This window comes from Takifugu flavidus, chromosome 5, assembly GCF_003711565.1.
Source record: "Takifugu flavidus isolate HTHZ2018 chromosome 5, ASM371156v2, whole genome shotgun sequence".
NCBI lineage: Eukaryota > Metazoa > Chordata > Actinopteri > Tetraodontiformes > Tetraodontidae > Takifugu > Takifugu flavidus.
In genome coordinates, this window is record NC_079524.1 from 5,731,501 (window position 1) to 5,753,604 (window position 22,104).

The 22,104-nt window shown below is 46.5% G+C and overlaps 1 protein-coding gene across 5 annotated transcripts in view; it reads left to right on the forward strand.

Moving 5' to 3' along the window:
* The window catches only part of LOC130525836 (ADP-ribosylation factor-like protein 15), a 53,119-nt gene extending 33,782 nt beyond the window's left edge, over window positions 1–19,337 (forward strand). For 3 of the 5 annotated variants that reach the window (XM_057033053.1, XM_057033051.1, XM_057033052.1), the window contains exon 5: window positions 17,440–19,337. In XM_057033053.1, coding sequence (XP_056889033.1) covers window positions 17,440–17,592 — 153 coding nt within the window. In that variant the 3' untranslated portion in view covers window positions 17,593–19,337. Of the gene's footprint in view, window positions 1–9,799; window positions 10,439–16,194; window positions 16,292–17,439 lie in introns of all 5 variants that reach the window. The other 2 variants (XR_008950597.1, XR_008950596.1) reach the window with 2 other exon arrangements.
* The last annotated feature ends 2,767 nt before the right edge of the window (window positions 19,338–22,104 follow it).

Genomic DNA, 22,104 nt, shown 5'->3' on the forward strand with positions numbered 1-22,104 from the left:
ATTCATTTTGTCTCTGTCCTGGAGAGTCCCTTACTGGCCCCTGATCGACACACACACACACACACACACACACACACACACACACACACACACGGCTGCTGTGGACCATACAGTGACTCTTGAATTTGTTCGTCATTGAGGTTAGAGCTCATGTCTGGATCTAGGTCCAGACCAAGCACCATTTCACATGTGGAGAGCCCAACATGGACAAACGGTTGCGGGTGGTAGCACCTGGAGACATCTGGGCACTCACCGCCCTGTCTAAAGAAAGTGCTTCTAAAGTGTTATACTCATTAAGTGCGTTTCCACGCGCATCTAAGTCGGACTACACTTCTCGCTCAAATGGCGTGAATAATTTATGCAAGCAGACTTTCTGTCTACAAAGCAGTTGGCAGTCGCTGGATTACGGGTGGAGTCGAGCCGCCTCCCCTCCGCCAGGTGGCGAGTTGAACTTTAACGTTGTTGTTCTTAGGCCACAACTGTGGACCTTTTACACCACACCACAACCATCCAGGAGGAAGTTAGCCAGCGAGGTAGTTAAGTCAACAGGGATGAGTTTACGCGTCAGGACTTGGCTGCCGTTTGTGTGTTATGAATAAGCATCGCAACGGTCTCCACGCCTTCCAAAAATACTTTGCCATCGTTCGCCAGGTTCCTACCGGTTGCTACCACACAGAGCAGACTGGTTTTAAACAACTACAGTAGGCGGGATGCTTCTGCTTCCTGCTCAGAGAAAAATAAGTAAAATGTAGCGCGTAAAATGTGAGGGACCTGGGGGTGTTAGTCCTCTGGGCCGATTTTAATGGAGCGCAGGCATCCATGTGCATTTTCTGTAATGGAACTAACACAGGGATACGATTTTCTCACCTGCACGGAAACAAACATATTGTTTTTTCTTATGGCTTCTGCATTCCATCCCTTGAAGCACGTTTGCGTGCACTTCTCATCTCCTCTTTTTCCTGGTGGGCAACAGAAAATACAATTTCACTTCATTTTGGAGGATTCTTTTCATATTTGGCTCCATCCCTACGTATCCAAATATTGGTGTACACTAAAATAGTTTTCTCTCATGCTAAATTGTACAGAAGTGCCGCACTCATCGGTAAGGCCACATCACCGAGTACACTAAACTAAAATATTAAACAAACACGGCTCACCCTTTGACTCCGTTACGCATATGGCAGCACATGTTGGACGAGGTTAAAGTCTGTGTGCCAGAAATCAAATGAATGCACAAAATACTTGGCAAATCACCCTCCTCCAGTGCAGTGTAGCTACATGAACATGTAAACTGTCTGAGTTTTGCAGACATCGCTGCAGGGCAGAGGGAATTACACTGTCACACAGAGGATATGGAGTGGCTGTGATATCCTCTTGGCACATAGTTGAAGACCGTCCAGGTGGAAATTGGCAGGCTCTGCAAAGAGAGAGGTTAGGAGTGAGGTAGCTGCGTGGGAGGTGCTCATCTGCATCTGCGAGCATTGTCTCTCATCTAAACAGTACATGGCTTTACCTGTCGGAGCCGTGAGAGCAGGGGGAGATGGTTCCTGACGTTGGGTGTCGAGGGGAGCAGATGTTAAGGCTTGTGTGCAGACGTGTCAGCTTTGCACACCTGTAGATGTTTTAGATTTGTGTTCACATCTGTCAGTACACCAGTCTTTCCACCCGACGGGGATATTTTCACGCCACTTTATAGCTTCATACTTACCACGAGTTGGTAGAAATTTTACTGACAAGAATTGTAACTAAGTACACATTCAAAACAAACTGATAGAAGGCTCATGTATTAATGAGAGTGCAAAATCTATGTTAATGTGCAGTAATTGTCACAGGGCTATCCTTTTTTTTGGCAATAAGTCTGATTTCGTCCGACTTTTTCAGACAGATTAAAGAATCTCTCGATATTTTTATATGTATAGATAAAACACAAGGAAATTATAACGATGACTGAAATCATTAAGATTTACTCGGGCACTACAGTATTCCACAGATTTTGATCATTTTTATGGCGGCAGACTTTTCCTTTTTAGAGACAGATGAGTTGGATGTGTTGAATGGTTCGGGGGTTTGGTCCATCCTGTCTGGCACGTCTCAAAAGTTGCATTCATCAGCAGAATTAGTAGCATTTAACTGCACAAAGAAACTATAAAGCGAGTATAACATTGTTTACGCTGTCATATAATTATATTGCAGATAGTTCATGCAAGTTAAAAAACAAATGATGAATGTCATATTTAGGCTATTAGCACTTGACCAGCCACCACTCATTGAAGACAAATAGGCCATAGACCTGCGATGAACGCCTCATTGCACAACACTCCTCCATCAGCACTGCCGGTTAGATGGATGAGTGAGTGTCTGTAAACACGGCCTAGTGTCTCATCAGAGGAGCTCACATGGAAATCTTCAGACTCCTCTCAAAGGACTTGAGTAGATGAAAGCCATCACTCAGTACCTTCGATCCTCTGTTACCTCCGACAGTCTGAGGTTGTGTTGTTTTCCCTGGAAAATGCTTTAAATTTGCTGTAAAATAAACTTTAAAAAAAATAAAATAACGGCTTACCTCGCTTCCTTCTCCAAACATTTTACACGACCTCAGTTAATATGAGGTTTGACTTCATATTTAATGTGCACTGAGAGTCACAACTTCACAGTTTTACTTTTAAGGACTGACTTTTAGCCCTAAAAGTTTTTCCTGACCCAGATCGAGGGACTAAGGACCCTCGGTGTCACAACTGTGCAGCTTTCAAAGCCCTCTGATGCAAACAATGCTCTAAATTTGATTTGACTATAAATTTTACAGCATGTTTTGATTTTTGTGGAGCCTGTCAACTGGACAAACGTCACAACAGTGCGAGTAGTAAAGATGGAACCAGTGAAGGTCCTCTGAGCAGAAAGAATGAAGGAAGGGGAGTAACCTTAGTCTGTCTGGTACATTACCCATGAATGAGGCCTTAGCTTTTCAGAGACTCCAGGAGGATGCACTTTGGCCCCAGGACACAAAGAAAGGGCACGGTCAGTCACTTTGTAGCACTCAAATTCACCGATCCTGTTTCCGCAAATTCACTTCAGTCACTTCTGGGATTTTTGCCTCTTTGGAACCTCCTCAATAAGTGCGGGCATTTAAACTTGTTTCAGTTTTTCACTCATCGACGCGCAATGACAAGAATCGGTCAAGCAAACAAAAAAACACATTTAGAAATAACAAATGAATAAACCAACCCAAGTATTGAGTTGTTTTGTCTTCCTGTTGGTGTCGGACTGGAACCGTACAAGCCTAGCTTTCATGTCTCCCCAGTTTGTATCTACGCTGGTGGGAAAACACCTTGTAAACAAGTGGCTATTTTATCCATGTGCCCCTTCTCTCTCCACTTTTAGAACAAAGTGGCCCCTTAATGGGGATGTCCCTGCTGGCACAGAGGTGTCCAGACTTGCATACCCCTCCCCTTCCCATAAGGATTGAAGGTCCTTGCCATGAATCACAAAGATACTGCTGTGTGATGGATATGCTTACATGAAATGACCAGTGACATTCCAGGTGTATGAAGGTTATATGATCATAGCCCCGTTTTTGTCCCTGGCTTCTTCTGTGCCGATGTTGCCCAAGAACTCTGTGACATATTTATACACAGACTTTAAATCCACGACACCAGCAGGGGCGGTAGGATCTGCGTCCTCTAATCCAACTAGTAATTCTGTAGTGGCGATGATTCAGTTTCAGTTTCAGTTTTCATCTGAGTGTTGGCAGCTGTGGCAAAGTGAGAGTCAGAAGTCAGATTTCCTTTGTTGTTTTCTGGTTTTGTTACAGCCCCTTGTGCTCCAGATGCTGGTTACTCATTGTAAGTTGTTAGTCCTTTGACGCAGCCTATTATAAATGATATCTACTGTGTGGTATTCATTGGTCTTACTCTCGAAGTACTCTGCAGTGATTTAGCCCCTGTGGTTACCAAGTAGAGGGGCTCAGTTTCTGTAGGCTGTAAGGCTGTCATGATTAGTCTACATGGGACGGTTTTAAAAATAACTGACGTCACAGGTAATTTCAGAGTAATGAGTCACTTCCCCATCATTCCAGTTATGCCACAATAGCCATAGTTTTTCATGGAAAATATCGAGGTGAACATCGGTTGTTGACGCGGTTGACATTTAACTAACCAGCTAATGACGGCATCATCGATTTCACCCGCCTCTAAAAGGTGCACCCAGACTTTTTAACAAACTGCAGAGCGGTGCAGCTGAAACACAGACATTGGCTGCAGACAGTATTGTGTGGGACTTGGCAGACACCCCCTGAAGCGTCTTTTCAAAGAGGTTACCTTGTTTGCTCCTTGAGCTATTTTCACTCTGCCTCTCTGTCTGGACTCGCCGGTCTGTGAAAATACTCCTCGCTAACCTTAACCACCTCCTCTCTGCCTTCACGTCTGTCATGACATCACCACCAAAATCAGGTATCCAAAGCAGATGGCAGTAAACACTGTTTTTGTAATAAGCATTATTAACACACCTGCTTTGAAGCACATTCCTGATGCTCTAATGGAGGGGCATTTCAAGTAGGATTATCACCCCAGGGGGCCTTCACCTGAACGTCAGTCCTACATTTTCTGTATGTACAAACATCCCCTAATCCGTACAAAAATGCCACACACAAGTCCATTATAACCAGAGTTAAACTTGATCAAAAAAGTAGGACTTTGGAGGGCAAAACACTGCATAGTAAAAATCTTGTATTTATTTATTTTTTCACATTTGCTAAAAGAGCTGATATGATTATGCAACTGTAATGAGGTTTTAATGGTCTTGGCCTAACAAGTAAATGCTGCACTGTGTTTCAAAAGCGAGCAGTAATTCGAGCTATTGGACGCCACTGGTTTGCATTTAATAAAGGCTGGTTAAAGCTGTCAAATGCTGCTTCCCTCATTAGGCCACACAGTAGAGACTAGAATTTATTGAGACATGTCTGTCATGACGCAGCCTTGAGTAGAGGCCTCACTGTGGTGCAGATAATCAACCACAGAATATCAAATCATGTCATCTTTTTTCTCATTCATGCTCTGTTGTTAAAACTGGTTTGACCATGTTTATTTGTCAATCAGGGCATCACGTGAGGGAGTGTGTGACCCCATGCTGGTATGCTTCACAACAACGCTCATGACCTTGGGCCAGGTATGGGATAGCTGGAACAAATAAAGTAGAAATGAAGATATCTTAGCTCGATTATTACTTCCAGAAATAGATTTAGAATGATGACGTGCAGCAGTTATTCTCAGAGAATTCCCAGCCTGAGCCGTGGTCAACAAAGATTTTATCCAGTAATTCAAACATAATAATTTGTCCTTGTGGCTTCTGCTTTTATTGTGATTCTCCCACATTTAACTCCAAACATTCCCTCTCGTTTGAATGAAAGTAATACTGATATTAATCCTTCTATTTAACAAAAAATGCCGCAGCCATGTTTCTCTGCAATAATGATCATGAGGGGTTTATGGTCCAGGCTGATCAACTGTTGGATGAACTGAATTATTTTCTGCACGGAAACGCTCTTTAACTATTGTAGTAATGGTCAGAGTTGGTAAACTGTGAGTGATTTGAAATATGACGCATCTCCTTCCTAGCCACCTCATGTTCTTACTCACCCTCAACAGGTGGTAGACATCCAGATGGCTACTTGAATATTACATCTGATAAATCACTTGCTTCCAGCCATTTATTTATGCATTAGTTCCCAGCTTGAAGCACAATGTTATCTTTTCAAGTATGAAATGCATTCAGCCGCCTGCCCCACCACGTCAGATTTATGGCGCTCGTCACATGTAGGATCTTGTCTGCCTTATTTGTAACGCCAGTATATTAGACATTCTAATCCTGTGATCAAATGTGAGTAATTCCGTAATAACCCTTGGCAGAAAAATCTTCTGTTAAAAACAGGTAATTTGCTGAAATTGACTCACTCATTCATATAATGAAGTTTCAAACAGTGACATGTTGATTCAAGCCTGAAGGTCCGGTTTGTTCAAGGTAACTCAGAATCTTCTACGTTGATTTACATTCAGTTAGTGTAACGTTTGGCTTTAAATTGTAATTGATTTTAGAGATTTTATTTTGCCACGTGCACACCCCGTTTCACCCTTGAAATACCCCGGATTCGCTTTTTTTTTAAATATAAATATTCAATGACCCAAAGAAAACTTGTGACTGGTGTGTGCAGAAGGTGCGTTAATGCGTTCCGGTCAAACTTCCAGGACGGAAGTGGCCAGTCAACCACTGTCCTCCGTCACACTCATGGTTAACTTGCAGGTTCCTGGCACACGTTGGGTGGTGGCTGTGCTCGGTGACTCATGTGGCACCCAGTGTCTGAAATTTTCGTCAAACGTCTGGCACATGGTGTGTGTGTGCGCGCGTGTGCGTGTGTGTGTCATTGTGGCCGGTGACGCTGGTGTCTCTGAATTATCCGGTGGACGCCGATTGGCCGCGGAGATGACGAGGACCAGGTAAGGGCCAATCGCTGAGCCCTCAGTTGGAAACAACAGTGTGTGTGAATGATTCCGACTAACTTGTTAAGATTTTAATACCATGCACTTGCGTCATTACCGGGCGGAAATGTCTTATTATTGCCAACTCATATAGTCTAATCAACAGTGCAGAAGTTGTTTAAAAGGTGTTTATTCGGCGGAGAGTTTGGGCCCTTGGCGAAACGGTAAATAGGAGCTGTGAAACATCGCTTCATATCACGCCGCTTCGGACGTTTAATCATCAGATCAGTCTTCGGGTGAACTTTTTGTATGGATGGAATCAGCACCAGTAAGCAATCAGGGCCAGAAGACATCAGTAATAGTTTGCTACAGGCCTGTCAAATGATTCAGCAGATGTCAGTATCTGGGCTGCTTATGCCCCAAGAGAGTAAAGTAATGTTGCAAACGTAAAAGTGAGCCAATATAATCTGTCCTCTGTCGAATGGTAATTAAGAGAGTTTCCACCGGGGCTCTTTGCCAACTGGTGATGAGATCATTGTCCAGTGTCAAATAATTTTTATCAGCTAGACTGACATTGATTGGGTCTAATGAAAACCTCAATTTGAGTGCAGTCAGCATTTCAAAAACTCTTTTGAGTTCTGCTAATTTCCCATTTAAGCCTCTTTTCGGGACACCAAATGAAGATGGATGTTCTCTGAACTCCACAGGTCCAGATGCTGCATAAATGTTTTAGGTGCAAACTTTGGACACTTCTGGAAGCAAGTGCGAAGTTATGCCATCACATGCTTTTACACAGGCAGTTAAAGATAGGTGTGTTACACCTCTGGCGGACCTCAGTGATTCATACAAACATTACAGAGGTGTAATGCGGCGGTCAGCAGAGGTGGACACCACATAAATACTCAGTCCCATAAACATTTGTGCAGTGAAAGACTGTTTTATGTGTTTCTGAGGACGTATGAGGCTGTTGCTAGACGACCATGCCAGGGTCAAACTGGAACTGGAAGGGGATCCTGGTTTACCTGGAGGAAACCTGTGCAGATCAAGAGAGAAAATGCACAATACATGATTGTCTCCTTGGTGTCATAGATCGTAAACTGCATAAAGGGAACAATAAATGTTTTTTGTTGCCGTTTAGATGCTAATCTTCCGTCTCATCTAGACATTTTGAAGAGTAAACTGTCGGTATAAGAATATTGGTGCATCGCTGGTCAAATTCTGTCCACGTGCCTCCAGCAAGCAGTCTGATGGAGGCAGTGGGGGAGAGACTGGGACGAGCTGCAGGAGGGGAACAGGCGGTGGGGGGGTGGGGGGTGGGGGGTCAGGTGGTGTGACTTGTTACTCTGCAGCTCACTGACCTTGACAATGAAGCCGCAGCCAGCAACTGGGATATCTCCCTCTGATAATGTCGCTCTCTCTAATGTCTGTTTCTCTGTCTGGCTCTCTCTCCCCAAACACTGCCCCCCCCCCCCACACACACACACACACACAGTTTGCTTGTAGCGAGACCTGTTTGTTAAGCTGCCGCAGTCCAACAGCACCAGCATCTCTCTCCTGCAGCGTTCCTCCCTCTTACCTTGCATCTGTTCCCTTTTTTCCCCCCAGTCAAGCTGGTCTGAACAGTCGACTGCATATTGAGCCGTCTAGACTGAAGCCAGTCAGCAAGTAACCCTCCCCACCTCCAGCTCCCACCTCCCTCCCCAGCCTCCAGTGTGCGAGTTGCTGGCTACAGTGGAAAAATGGATGAGGAGCAGGTGACCTTGCCCGGCTCATTTTAACCAAGTGTGAAATGGCGCGATGGCCACATTATGCAAAACAAATGATCCACGATGCATTTAGAACTCAGGTCCTTCTTTATCTCATCTGCGACACCAAGTAGGTGTTCTGGGAGGTTGATTCTGGCTGTAATAATGCAGTAAATCATAGCTGATGGAAAACCGTTTATTGTGGTCAGCTCCTCTTCCAATTTTAAAAAAAATAAATAAAATTGAGTATAAAATCCGCATTAGAATTCCGCAGTAAATTGCTCCACTTTTTACTTTACAATGTGTTAGCCCTTTAAATAAGAACAAAAATAAAAAAGCAAAGCCTCGTGCCAGTGCAGTTTCTCATTACTCTTTTTGAAGTTTGGTTTTATGAGTCATTTTCAACTTCCTGTTTTAGAAGCTGGTAATGCTTAAAGTGATTTAGAGTTAATGGATGCTTGTCATTTTTGGTCTGTGACGTTTATAATAAATTTAAGTAAAATCCTGGACTTGGAAATCTTACAAATAAAATCCGCTTAGCCTTGATTCACAGTTCTGTCTGGTCCCCTAAGAAACATTTAGCTCTCAAGTTGAAACAAAGCAGTAAAAGAAGCACAGCAGGAGCAGAGCTATCTGGGCTGAACGAGCCAATCACCTGATCTGACTTCATCCCTCTGAGTCTGCAGGAGTACCGACTCACCTCAGCAACGGACCTGAACCAGAACGTGTCCGTAGAATTCCACCTGTGCATGCGGTGTGTGGGGTGGCTCGGCTTGAGCATTGGCAGCTGTGGAAATTAATTGGAGCAACTTCTGCTTGTGTTTAATGTTTTTGAGGTATTGTTGTTTTGCAACAATGTCTGAAGCGGGAGCGTGTTCACCTCCGGGTTCTGGCAGCAGTGCGTGCTCTGTGGACCCGTCCCTCCAACAGCTCCGTGGTGCTTTGGGGGGGCAGAAAGATTGCTTTCTTCCTACAAAGATTTGCTTAAAAAATGAGATTGGTTTAACGGGTCTCGCAACTGAAGGACCGTTGTCATGATCAGAGATGGGAGGAAAATACTCGGGATTAAAATGTGCACAGCAAAACTGGCGTCGGTTAGACTGAGACTAATCTAAAAGATTCCCGGGGCTGTTTCTCTGCGTGAGGAGGGTAACGTCTCTCGTCTCAGCTTCTGTTCATGCGCCTCTCTGAGTTGTGTCTCAATCACAAACAAACCCAACCTCTGAGCTGCGTGTTTGTGTCGGCACCAACATCCCAGTGCACAGGTTTGCGTGTTCAGATGTAATTACGCTGCTCTTAATTCCCCCTTTAATGATTGACGGTGTTGTTATTGATTGCGTGGTTGTCTCAGCAAAGCACACAGGCTCAGTTCCTCATTCGTCCCACTTTTGGATCCAAGGGTTGGAAAACCAGTGGAGCAGCACAAATTGATTTCCCTCTAGAGAATGTGTGCTAGACACTGGAAGAAGAATAAGTGAAGCTACTTAGAATTTCTTCATTTCTTTGATGGTTTGTGTCGTTCACATCTTTGTCTGTCCCGCCTGTCTACCTTCATCTTTGCTTTCTTTCCTTTTCCCACCCATACAGCCTTTTTCATCCTGTCATCCCTGGGCTGGTGGTCTGTCACTGTGAGGTTAAGGGGCACCGTGGATGAGAGGGCAGTCGGCAGGTTGTGCGGGCATCGCTCCGGCTGTTTCCCACAGGCCGCGTCAAACGCAGCTGAACCCTGACCCCAGCGGGCCCTCGCGCCCAAAATCTGTGTGGAACGCAATTCAGCCGGCCAGACCCTATTCAGGACTGGACTTTCCATTAGAAGAGAAAAGAATCTCACCCATTTCAATTGTAGCCATTGCCCTCTCTTTGTCTGCTGGTCAAGCAGGGTCGGCCACTGGCCAGGACAAAACTTCCGAAAAGCCTATTCAGCATGTGATTTGACCCCCAGGTTCCACTGCTGACTCACATGGATCAAACGCTGGGAATTTCTAGGCATTCTCCTCCATGAAGGTTTGCGCCCTTTGAAATTTACCCTTCATTCAATTCAAAGTGACTAATGATATTTTTGTTTCCCTTTTCTCTCTCTGTGGCGATGGAATGCTGTGGTTGAAATCGTCAGTGCTGCTGTTGGTTGGACCACGCAGTATAATTGACTAAACACTCTTGATTTCGCTGGCAGTGAGTAAAAAAAGAGTTACAGAAGCAGCCCTGTTACAGAACAGGCGCTCAAAGGTAAACACATTTAATAAAGTGCGTAACAATTCACTCATGCTGAAGGAGCTTTGTTTCTATTCAAGGATTAAAAATCTGAGGCGCCACTTAAAAAAGAGCAGATTCTTATTGGGTTTGTTGATTTGTTATTGTTTTCAGTGTGTTATCTTCTTATCCTGAACCTCCACAGAGACCCACAATAAGGTGGGGTTTAGTAGAAGTAGAGGGTAGTATTAGTACCGGTAGTATCTGACTGTGTGTGTGTGTGTGTGTGTGTGTGTGTGTGTGTGTGTGTGTGTGGATGGGTGTGTGTGTGTGTGTGTGTGGACTCCATTTGGACTAAATCTTTTTCAGCATTGGATCACTTTTATTTTAAACCTTGCATGCTAAAGCAAAGGCCCTCTTCAGCTTTTAAGCTAGTCAACTGTCAGGACTGGAGTGTGAAAGGGGGCCCCCAGAGTGAACGGGCTGGAGGATCTCTCTAGGTGGGGTCCCGGAGGAGGAGGGGTGACTTGTAACAGACCTCCTGGACTTTGAGGGCCCCCTGTGTGGGCTGGTGCAAGGCAAGACGGCCCCTGTCACAAGGGAGGGGTTAGGGAAGGTGCTGGCATGTTGGCCCCCTGTAACAAAAAGGAGCCTGGGCAGGGCACCAGTTCACCCATTCACACCACACACACACCAGATGGTTTCTGCCATGCAGCTCTTGGTCCTTAATAAAGTGAGTTACTGTAAAATAACAGACATTTTGCCCTCACCTGCTTTTCCAGCATCAGTCAGGTCCGGCTCGTCTTGGCTGCCAAAGCTGCCAGTTTTTGTTTGTTTGTTTGTTTGTTTGTTCAGTCCTCATGGTTAAAACTTTAAGCTTGGGTTTGATAATCCAGGTAGGAACAACCCCAGCTTCTACATGTCGTCCAATCTGCTGCTTTAGAAATGTAAAAACCGATGCCTTGGTGCTACCGGTTCTGCTGTCAGGCTCAGATTTACCGTGCCTCTGAGAGTGGTTCTGATCTGGCAGCCATCGTTTGGTTTTGAAGAGTAGTGCACTTCAAGTGAATCACTTTGAACCGGGAAGCGGACGGAGCCCCGGGGACACCCGCAGACCCATATGAGTGGAACAGGGCAATAAATCTACATGCTCTTCATTTTTTTTGTGGCATTACGACTTCATTCTTGTGTCCTGCTAAATCCCCTGTTCCATCAGTTCTGCTGTGGCTCTCCTCCAGGATGACCTCAATGTTTTTACATGCTGGCTAGCATGGATGATTTCCACAGCAGTTGAAAAGGCCAAATTGAAAGTCCATGTCTCTTCATTTTGACTTCTTCCATCCCTTTGTGCTCAGGTTGAGTTTAGGATAAGCTTGTTGTGATGCAACTACTAGAACCTGCACCCTTTAGAGAGGTTGCTGCTACATGCTGCTTGCTAATTTGAAGCCGAGCTGGTACAAACCTCCAGTTATCATTGGCATGCTGACTTTCAAGTGTGCGTAGACATGAAGGGTTCTTCGGATGTGTTCACCCACCACAGCGTTGAGTCGCAGCTGCTGCAGCAGGAGCCACTCTGAGGTCTTTATCCATCCCCCAACCATATTTTTGTTTGATTTTCCTAATGCACGCCAATCAACGCTGCAGGCTAGACAAACAGGAAGGCTGGTGTCTGTGAAGCGTGCTCTCCTTTGGTTTTGTGTGACATTGAGGAGCTGGACCACCCTCTACTGCTGCTTGTCTATTGACACTGCATACAGATCCATGGACGACGTATCAAAAAAAAATAGAAATAAAATCCTGGATCCAGAATTAAATCATATAGAGTGACACTTTTAGTTCTCCCTCCAGTCTTTGTACATCTGAGGGAATTTGCTTAAAACCAAGCAGACAGGCTTTTTTTTCCTGTCAATGTATCAGAAGTGGATTATCTCTTTGAACGCTGAAGGAAACGGCCAATATCTTTGATGTTTTTACTCTTGTAATGGTGCATAATGAGTGATAAAAGTACCTCAACTGTTGCTAACACTTTCACTTAAGAGGTGCTCAGGTTGTTATCTACCTTGGTAAGACTTGTCGGCACTAATCCCTTCACATGGAACACCTCCGATGTTTCCCAAGGTGTGACACGCCAATGGCAAACTGGGTGTTATTTGCCGACTGGTGGGTTGTTTGATTTCACAGGCCTCACAGTTGGAGGTGCCATGTTTGTTTTATCGCCCCTTCCCCAAGTATCTCTCTTGGGGACCTCTGGGATCTCTCATCTCTTTAAGGCTCTTTAGGTAAGCGAGGAAGCCAAACAAAGGCATATCTATTATATGGTAAGTGGCTCTCGGGTTACCTTCACATTACAATGCAGTTGCCAGTGTGGGCCACTTTCCGTGTCACTGGTATTTTCACAGGGGGAACATGTCAGGGGATGCTCTAATTGATTGTCTTGGATATTTGAGTATGGCACTTTCTCTCCTTCAGTCTAGTTCCTCTGGACCCCTGAATGCTTCCGTCTGCTCCTGTATAGCTCACGTTTGTCAGTATAGACACCAGTATAGGCGTGAGGTCTTGTTTCAAGGTCATGGGAGGACGGATTTGGTGCTGTTTGAAACAGTGATCTGTAAAAGCTATAATTATATGTTATTATATTCTGAATATGTGAGGCTTTGCCTCAGCAGTGTTCTACTTTGGCTTCTTTTTTTGCACATGTGCCATGAATTACCATTGAAGCAAAATGCAGTTTTTTGGCTTTTTTTGGGAATCCTGTTTAGATTCATGCAACAAAAATCCAAGCTGACATTATTGTTTATTGAGTAAAACTTTGCATGTTCTGCAGAGACATTCTGATGGTGGCCTGCAGTTTACTTTTTAAAGATGGTTGAAAGGCTAAATCTTCTCAAGTGAACATTTCCTGTTCCTCCATGAACAAGCGTTTTCCTTAAACAGGAAGACATTATTACTATTACTGGACATAACTTAATTTAGCTTCGTTATCGCTGTCAGACTTTTGTAACCCACGGCAACGGCAGGAGCCCGATTTCAAGAAAAGATTGCCCTGTATGAGAGTCTGACATTAGATTGAATCCATCTTTTATCATACAGATGTGCTGAGTGAGGACGTGGGGGTGTTGGGCTGCAGCACAGCTGAGCTCCCTCTCGTATAAATGAATTCTGCTGAGTTGCTGCACAATCACATGAATGAGGTTTTAATTCTGTGGCCCATGAGAACATTTTGATTAAGCTGTTTTTTAAGAAAAACCTGAATGGGGATTATAATTTTTAACGAGCCCCAATAGAAAAAGGAAAGCAAATATGCTTTAAAAGTGCGACGGCCCGGCCGAAGTTAAACCCTTCAAGGAAAATCTAATGTGACCGCAGCTTTGGACGGCTGAACGACAGCAGCTCCGTCCTGCAGAAGGACGCTGAATGTGCCCAGTGTTGCCATCACGCTCTTGAGAGGGGCATTTAGCTGGGGCACGTTCAGCTGCCCAATAGATGGATGCCTATACAGGGTAACGAGGACGCGCCGCGGGTCATGGGTGGTGGGCGGCAACAAGGAGTGATCCTATTTGGCTGACGTGTCCAACATTTGGACGTGGACACGTGGACATTCTCTGAGTGCTCTTGTTTCCTCCCACAGTGTTAAAAAAAGCACATTAGGTTGATTAGAGACTGAAGGGCTCTAGATGTGAGTGTGACCTGTCCAGGCAGCATTTCTGCCTCTTACCTGCTGAGATCAGTCCAACGTCCACCTGTGACCATTGGGGATTAACAGAAAATGGATGGGGGGGACATTTCTGCTGCGTCCAGTCAGTTTTTTCCTCCTTATCTGCCTCCCATGTGCATTGACTGTGTCAGGAGAGCTCATCTCTGTCCGCAGTCTTCGTAGCCAATCACAGGCAGCATTTTGAGTTTCAGCATCCTGCTCAAGGACACTTGGACACGTTACCAGTATCACTACAACCCGAGTCCTCCTCACTGTCAGCCAAAAATAACAACTTATGATTTCCACCAGATTTATTTAGCAGAATTCTTCTTTTTTTTTCAAACCGTAAGGACAGTTTAGAGTTTCTAATCAACCTAATGTGCAAGTCGTTGGAGCGTGGGAGGAAACTGGAGAACCTGGAGAAAACCCACGCAGGCGGGGAGGGACCACGCCAACGCCACGTGGACTCAGCCGCCACTGTGCAGCGTAGATCATGAAACCTCCTCGACTCAACGCGCTTACATACCTGATGCTGTTGAATCCCCGGCTGGGACATCTATGTCGTAAATTGTGTGATGGGCGTCTTTCTCTGGTTCCATCAGTAAAGACATTAGATTTAAACTTGGATTTACGGCTGAATGAAATCACCACTGTCATTTTAATCGGCGCTTCTGCCGCTCCGCCTGTTTGACACGGAAGTTGGCCGTTAGCGTGTATACAGTTGACACAGGTGATTACAGATTTTTTGACGCCCTTATGTACGTTTAAGCCGCTTTCTCTCGTGCACAAGACGAGGCCCCCAGTCTGTATGACCTAGAAGGAGCTAGACTGGCTGACCCAGCGGTCATCCTAGGTGCCATCTGGCAACTTGTGTGGCTTACCCTTCCCACTGCCTCACGCGATTCCTTAAGCAAGCATAAGTGTGCTTAGTGGGCTTAATCTGAGGGAAACTGGTTTGGGCCACACTGCTGACTGCCAGTGTGGATGCACCCAGCTGTTCGCGGGTCACGGGGCTCCTCCCGTCATGTGGGACGGTTCTTCCTGTTTCTACGCGCATGACACAAGCGGCTGGATTGGTTGTGCTCTGTCACTGGGGGGGTAGCGTTGTTGTTGTTTTTTAATGTTTAAATCAACCTGTTTTCCTGACCTAATGTTTTTACATTAGGACATTGGTGACACCGCTTCAGTCCTCCTGGGTGTGTTCTGTTGTTGTGAGGAAAGCAGGGGACGTGAGGCTTGAGCCCGTCTGCACTTGCTCAGAGGTCACTGCTGGACTTTTGAGTGTCTGCCAGGGCAGGGGGCAGAGTCTTCCAGAGGGCCGTGGACACATGCGGGCCAGTGAGTCAGCCAGCCAGACAGGCAGCCAGCCGCATCGTCTGCAGTCTAGGTCTGGGGCTAGAGCCCGGGCTAGAGCAGCTCAGGTTACCCAGACAGATTTGTTAACACTGTTTGGGTCTGCTCAGCTTTCTTAGTGGGCCTCTGAGCCAAACGTGGCCGAGGTGACTTAATCTGTCATTAAACTCACATTACACCCGGACAAACTCCACTCGGAGGCAGAGACGGCGCTCGCTCTCCCCCGTGCTGGCAAAGGCTGGTTGGACCAAATCAGACACAAAGAACCCCCCCCCCCCTTCCTCATCCTCTTTATGCCACACACCATGGCACAGCGAGACAGCCCAGAGTGGTCTAGACAAAAGCAATTTCACTTGGAGCTGAAAGGCCATTTGAGTGTGTGGTGTGAAGCTTCCCGGTGGCACATGAAAGATTGGATTCATCACTTTCTACTGATGAAGCTAAAATAGCTCAGATAGCTTCGGTGCTGAGGGTATCGACCTCTGGGCTCTCACAATTACTGCATCATCAATACATCTTCATTCAGTGAAACACGACGCGAGCCTGTTATCAGGATTTATTCAGATGGGATTAAAACGGTTACTTGTTAGACATGAAATGATCCAGACAGGATAGATGCTCTTTCAGCGGAGCTAATTAGCAGCAGAGAGCAGAACGTCTGGACACTTTCATCTGTCTGGTGGTTCCTCAGATTTCCTCAGGAAATCTGCTGCCATTCTCCCCAATATTTGTGTTTTCCCAGCAGCATCGTGAAGTGATGATGTCCTGGTGGTTTCTGCCCGCAGGGATCCAATGATGTCTGTAAGATTGTGTTATCTCCTCTCGCCTATCTCCTGGAAACGGTAACTCTTCCAGCTGGAGATACATCACTTCCATGCTTTTCCATTTAATTCTTTCCTTTTTTCTTTTGTCTTTACGCCGAGTTGAAGGCCTGAGCCGCGAACGGCCTCCGGTGCCGTCGGTGGAGGTCTGGGCTGTTGTTTTTTGTGAAACAGCTGGTTCTGTTTCTCCCCTCAAACTCGCCACACCCCATCTGTCACGAGCTGCTAAAATGCAACATATGATCTTTATAATCAACGTGACCGAGGGGAAGCGACGCCATGCCAACAGCCCCAGACCCCTCAGATAAGAACAGCGTGTTGGTCCGTGCACTTTTGTTGTGTTTTATTTATTTATTAAGCGAAGTTCCGCTCCGAATGAAAAAGATGTTTAGACAGTTTCATGGCTGCAGCTTCACGTGTTAGTGAATGATTATGTGAAGAAAACATATTGTGCATGGAAAACTAATTGGGAAAAGGGATGATACGCAGAGCTCTTTTTTTTGTTTGTTTTTTGTGTTTCTTTTTTTTTTCTGCTAATGTTCTTGGCAAAGTGTTTCCTCTGGGAACTCCAGCGCTGAAGCTTTTCTCAGCCTGAGGTGGACCTAAAATTAAAGAAGAAAAAAAAGGAGAAGAACTTGTTTTATTGAACAGAACAATGAAATCTTTTTACAAAAACGTATGCTGGTTTTACGCCACTCATCTACGAGCCGCTATCGACGCAGATGTTAGTGCTACAGAAACTGTTTGTCACATCACTGGTTTGCTGCCAGTATACAGTCCCGACGCCAAGTTTCCACTGGGCGCACTAGCGGCATGTGACAGCTACACCGTGGCGAGTGGAGTTAAGCCCTGGCCGGCACCGTAGCACGTCTCAGGAGCGTCCCAGAAACGGGTCAACACGGCGAGTCTATTCTTGACTGCCAGGCCAACTAAAGTGAAACCCCTCTTTTTAAAAACAGTAAACAAGACTCCATTTTGGAGGTCCAGAAACAGGAAAAGGAATCACCAAATATCATGCAGCAAGGAAAGGATGGCAGTGGGGCTGCAGCCACGTGGCCTTCAGAATAAGACGGCCTCCCTGGAGCATTTAGTGTTTGTGACTGTACCCGTCTAAATGATCGAGACAGGATGTACCTGAACCGCTGTCCCCATTGTGTTTCTGCCGGCAGGTCAAGAAGTATTTCGAGCTGGAGCCGCTGGCGAGGGGGAAGCGCTGGATTTTGGAGGGCAGCTCCACCGACAACATGGAGGCAGTGAAGGAGAGCTTCTCTCAGTTCATAAGCCTGCTGGAGGACAAGGACACGGAACCCGCCAGGATATGAGGCTAACGCTGCTACCGCGAAGAGACATTAGCGGCAAACGACGAAGAAACACCACCCCCTGCTGGTGGCCCAGCACGCGCCACGACCCACAGACACGATTCCGAACACACACACACACACACACACACGCAGGAACACTGCAGATTTTGGCCTCTTTGACAGCCGTATTGTGTATTCTCCATCCATGTTACGCCTGTTTTTGGAATTAAGAGTTTGCACAATCAGCCACGGCAACCTGATGGTCAAAACCACCCAGAGTAAAGTCGTAAACGCCTCGTGACCAAAGCGGAAATGTTATTTGCTATTTTAGGTGCCATTGTGATGACAGCAGTGGCTTTTAAGACATTGGCATTCCTGCACTCACCACACACTCTCACTCTAATACTCTCATACACACACACACACACACACACACACACACACACACCAGGAGCCCAGGTCCTCTGTAGATGGGTCACAAGTCCAGTAATTACTTTCCAGAATGTTTGGCTGCTAAACGCTGATGTTTTCTCCTCTGAGGAACACTAACTAGCCGTCAGATGTGCTTCTCCTGGACTCCTTGACAGCAGATATCTAAACGTGGAGGTTCGTGTTATGTACGGTCGTTGCATATCGTCGTGTCTGAATATCTAATCACAGTAGCGTAGACTGAGTATCCGTGTGGAGAATATCTAAATTCCAATGAGCGTATTACCATGTACACTAACGCTGCGAATCATCTGACCACATGGATCTGGGAGAGAAGCCGGTCAGTTAGGGAGCGCGGGAACAGGTCTGAATGCTTTTTTTTAACGTGTTAGGATCTATTTTATAGCTTGGTATGTTATTGCTCTAGATCTGCTTTCAGATTATTTTATATACGATCTTGAAGTTATTTCAAATAAAGTAAAAAAAAAAAAAAAAGCCAAAAAAAAAATGGGGATGATTGACCAGGCTGGATGTGTCCACCAGGTAGAGAATTATTCTGGATTTATAGTTTAATTTCAGTGGTGAGCCGAAAAACCCATTTCTACACTACAGTTTTTTTTCTTTCTCTTTTAAAATCGACCTAATCCCCCCGGCTACTGACTCCAGCCTCCCATCAGGACGGAATACAAACTCAATCAATCAAGCGCAACAACAGCTGCATCTGACAAGTCCCTGTCCAACACCCTAATGCCTTCCAACTGTCTGCGGAGCCCCCTCCCTGTCTGCTTTTCAACATGGACCCCCTCCCAGCCTCATCCCAGCCAGCGCTGCCCCTCTGCTCCCTCTCCGCTCCCCGTCTCCATTACCGCTGGGTTTTTATCCCACATGTCATGTTTCATCACCGGCCGCCCTCGCGTGGCCTCCGTATTGCTAAATCGGGTGAAATCGAGCGCGGCACAGGTGTGTGGCGGCCCCGGAGACGCGCGGCGGTCGCTGGAACACTCGCCGCCTCTTCCCGTGCTTTGTGTTTTTAATGTTCCCGCCAGGATTTTGACTGGTTCTCCGGCTCCAGTCGCCCACTGCCGGTTCCTGTTGTGAAATCTGCCAGGCGGTGTTTCCTACGCCCTGGATGGAGCCCTGCAATCACTGGGATGCCAAAAAGAAAAACAAATCTGTGCATCAGTGCACGAGTCTCCGACCACATATCATGTCCACGCTGACACTCGATTTACAGATTCACTAAAGCCTGAATTTTTGCTCCTTTTTTTGAGTGTTCAATTTTGTTTAGTCTCAAATTGTAATTGAATAATTAAAAAAAAAAAAGGAATCAACTTTGACTCGTTGCCGCTTTATTGTTTGACGTTGTGATTGTGTTGATCACGGTTCTGCCGCTGCATCGTCCCTCCAGGTCGGTTTGGTGCTGTTGAACGTGTGTTGAGGTGAACATTTGCTCACTCTGATGCGTATTTTAAGGTGACCTGTGCAAACGAGGGGATAGATATGAGTCCAGAGGGGCGTCGGCCTGGAGCAGCCCGACGCCGTCCGTAGCCGAGCGTGGAGTTCCTGCTACCTCTGCCTCCTTTCCTCCACCCCGCTTCCATCCCTTTCAAATTAACCGTGTGGCTTTAATACAATGTGTGTCGTGCAGGTTGCCGTGGCGACTCTTTGATCCTGTTTTCCAGTCTCTGCATCTGGGACAGACATGGTTCTCTTCAGTCTGCTGCACACCAGCCCCCCCCCCCCCCACACACACACACACACACTCACACTGTTGCTCTCAGTTTTGTTGAGTCCCCTCCATCTTTTGTTTTAAAGCATTTCCTGGTCTGGGTTGGTCCCAGTTGGAGGTTTTATTCCCCAGTAAAAGATGCGGCCGCTTCTCTCCTTCGCCCACTTTTCTGCCTGGACCATCTTGACCTGCAGGAGCGTTCCGCTGCTCTGCTGCTCCACCACTATGTTGACACACCGCACGTATGCTAAACTCTTATGCTAACCCACTTATTCCTAACCGGGGTCATGAGCGTGTTGGAGTCCTTCCCAGCACTGGCTAAATATCTGCATGTGCACATTCTGATTCTTATTGTGACTACAGTGAGAGGCGCTGATTCATTTCAGATTTAGATTGTAATATAAATCTGAAATAAGACATAAAACTCATCCACGACGGTTCAACATTCTAATCTATCAGCAGCTGGTGTTTACAGCAATAAAAAATAAAGAAGTGATCATTTTAGCATCTCCTTCAGGGGTTGTGGTGAGGCAGCATCAACCGCTGTCTGATGATCCATCCAGATGTTGCAACCTTTGCACCGCAACATGGAGCCCAGCTCCAGTTTTATCTCAGCAGCTCGTACCAGCGCTGCAACATGGCACGCACGGCGTGGATGCCAGACACAACGGGAACCCCCCGAGCTTTGTGAAATGCAAACGCGCCACCTCGACAGGGGACCGAGCTTTTGTTTAGAAGACAAACAAAAGCCGGCATGTTTTCTTAAACTCTGCGGAGAATGCCCCCCCCCCCATCCAGTGTGTGTGGCAGAGTTGCTGCTGATAAGACCCGGCCAGGAGGTGGAACAGATGTTGGCCTGACATCCATCTTGGCCTCGTACGCCTGCTCTGACCTCCCACGGGCGATGCTCCACTGGACGCCCTGCATTCCCAAAGCCCAATACACACACGACCACAACGTGAGGAGCTGTCGCACGCAGGATGTCTGGGTTTGTCTGAAGCCATGTCCTGCTCACTCACGCACACACACACACACACACACACACACACACCTTTGAAAAACAAACACAAATGCATCAATATGATGTAAGCTTCGGAGGAATTGTTCCCTGGAGCGAATAATCATTCCCAGATATGGTCGAGGAGGCTTCACCACATTAGAATTTTGCAGCACTTTTTGACGTTTTCCCACCGTTGCTGAAACTAGAGGTGACCTGCCCGGGGGGGGGGAGGCGGTGACGGCTGATAAACAAGCGCGTTCTGATGTTTTCAGGTGTGCAGATGTGGAATCCTGCAGCCTCGTGAAATGAAATGAGATGCAGCCGGCCCGGTTCAGGCCGACCGGTCGCGTTCATCTCTCCTTTGCATCTGATGCAAAACCGGCGGCGGCGATTCAACCGCACAGTAAATGAAATTAGTCTGAATGGAATCTAATTTAAGCATCAGTGGAACTGGGAGCTATCAGACACCGAACGCCAGACAGCTGCGTCGGTCACTGCTTTCCAATCAATCCTAAAGTGGTAGCTCAGACGATCTAATTACCATTTAACGTGACTTTTGTTTTCTCCTCGATTTAGGCTCCCTAAAACCCCTCACAAATGTGTTTATGTCTGGAACAGCCCCGGCCTTCTGAGCTACCCCCCCATCCCGACTCACCCCCCTCAACAAAACTTCACAAAGATTTATGAAGCAGGATCTTCACGCGTCTGGAGGAACTGCAACTAATCCGTAGCAGGTATGTCTCGCTGGACTTTACATGACTTTTTATCGCCTGGAGATGAGAAAGAAAAAGGAACAACAGACGGTTTTTTGGGGGGTGTAAAATGAAGCCGATTTTTATTTTTCTTTCTTAAGACATCTCTAAAAGTCCCGATATGTTCAGGTACAGGTTGTTCTGACACCGCAGCCTCTCTTAGACCTCTGTGATGAGAGTTTCCAGCGGAAGTCGGTGCGACGCTTGAGGCTCTCTGACGTGTGTTTTGGATATTAAAGGCCTTTGGAACGTGGGGGGAGCCATGCTGTGCAATTCTACTCCCACCCTTTGTGGTCACCTAAACGCCTCTTGTTTTTTCTGCCTGTGTGAATGCCCGGGCTGTTGGGTGACTTCCGTGGGATTCCAGCAGGCTTGTCACTCAGATTGTTTGTCCTGGGGACGAGATCTGTGTGAGTTCTGTTTCTCTTCCTCTCTCCTCCGCCCGAGTGCTGATGGAGACCCGCATCCCAGGTGGCCCACACATCAAAACAAGAGGGATCGTGGCTCTTGGTTTCCAGACAAACATCACTCACTTTCTTTGTTGTCGGAGGGACAGGGGGCACGGCGGTTTATCTCCAGAGGATCTCCCCCCCGCTATCGCCTTCCACCGGCCCGCCGCCCCA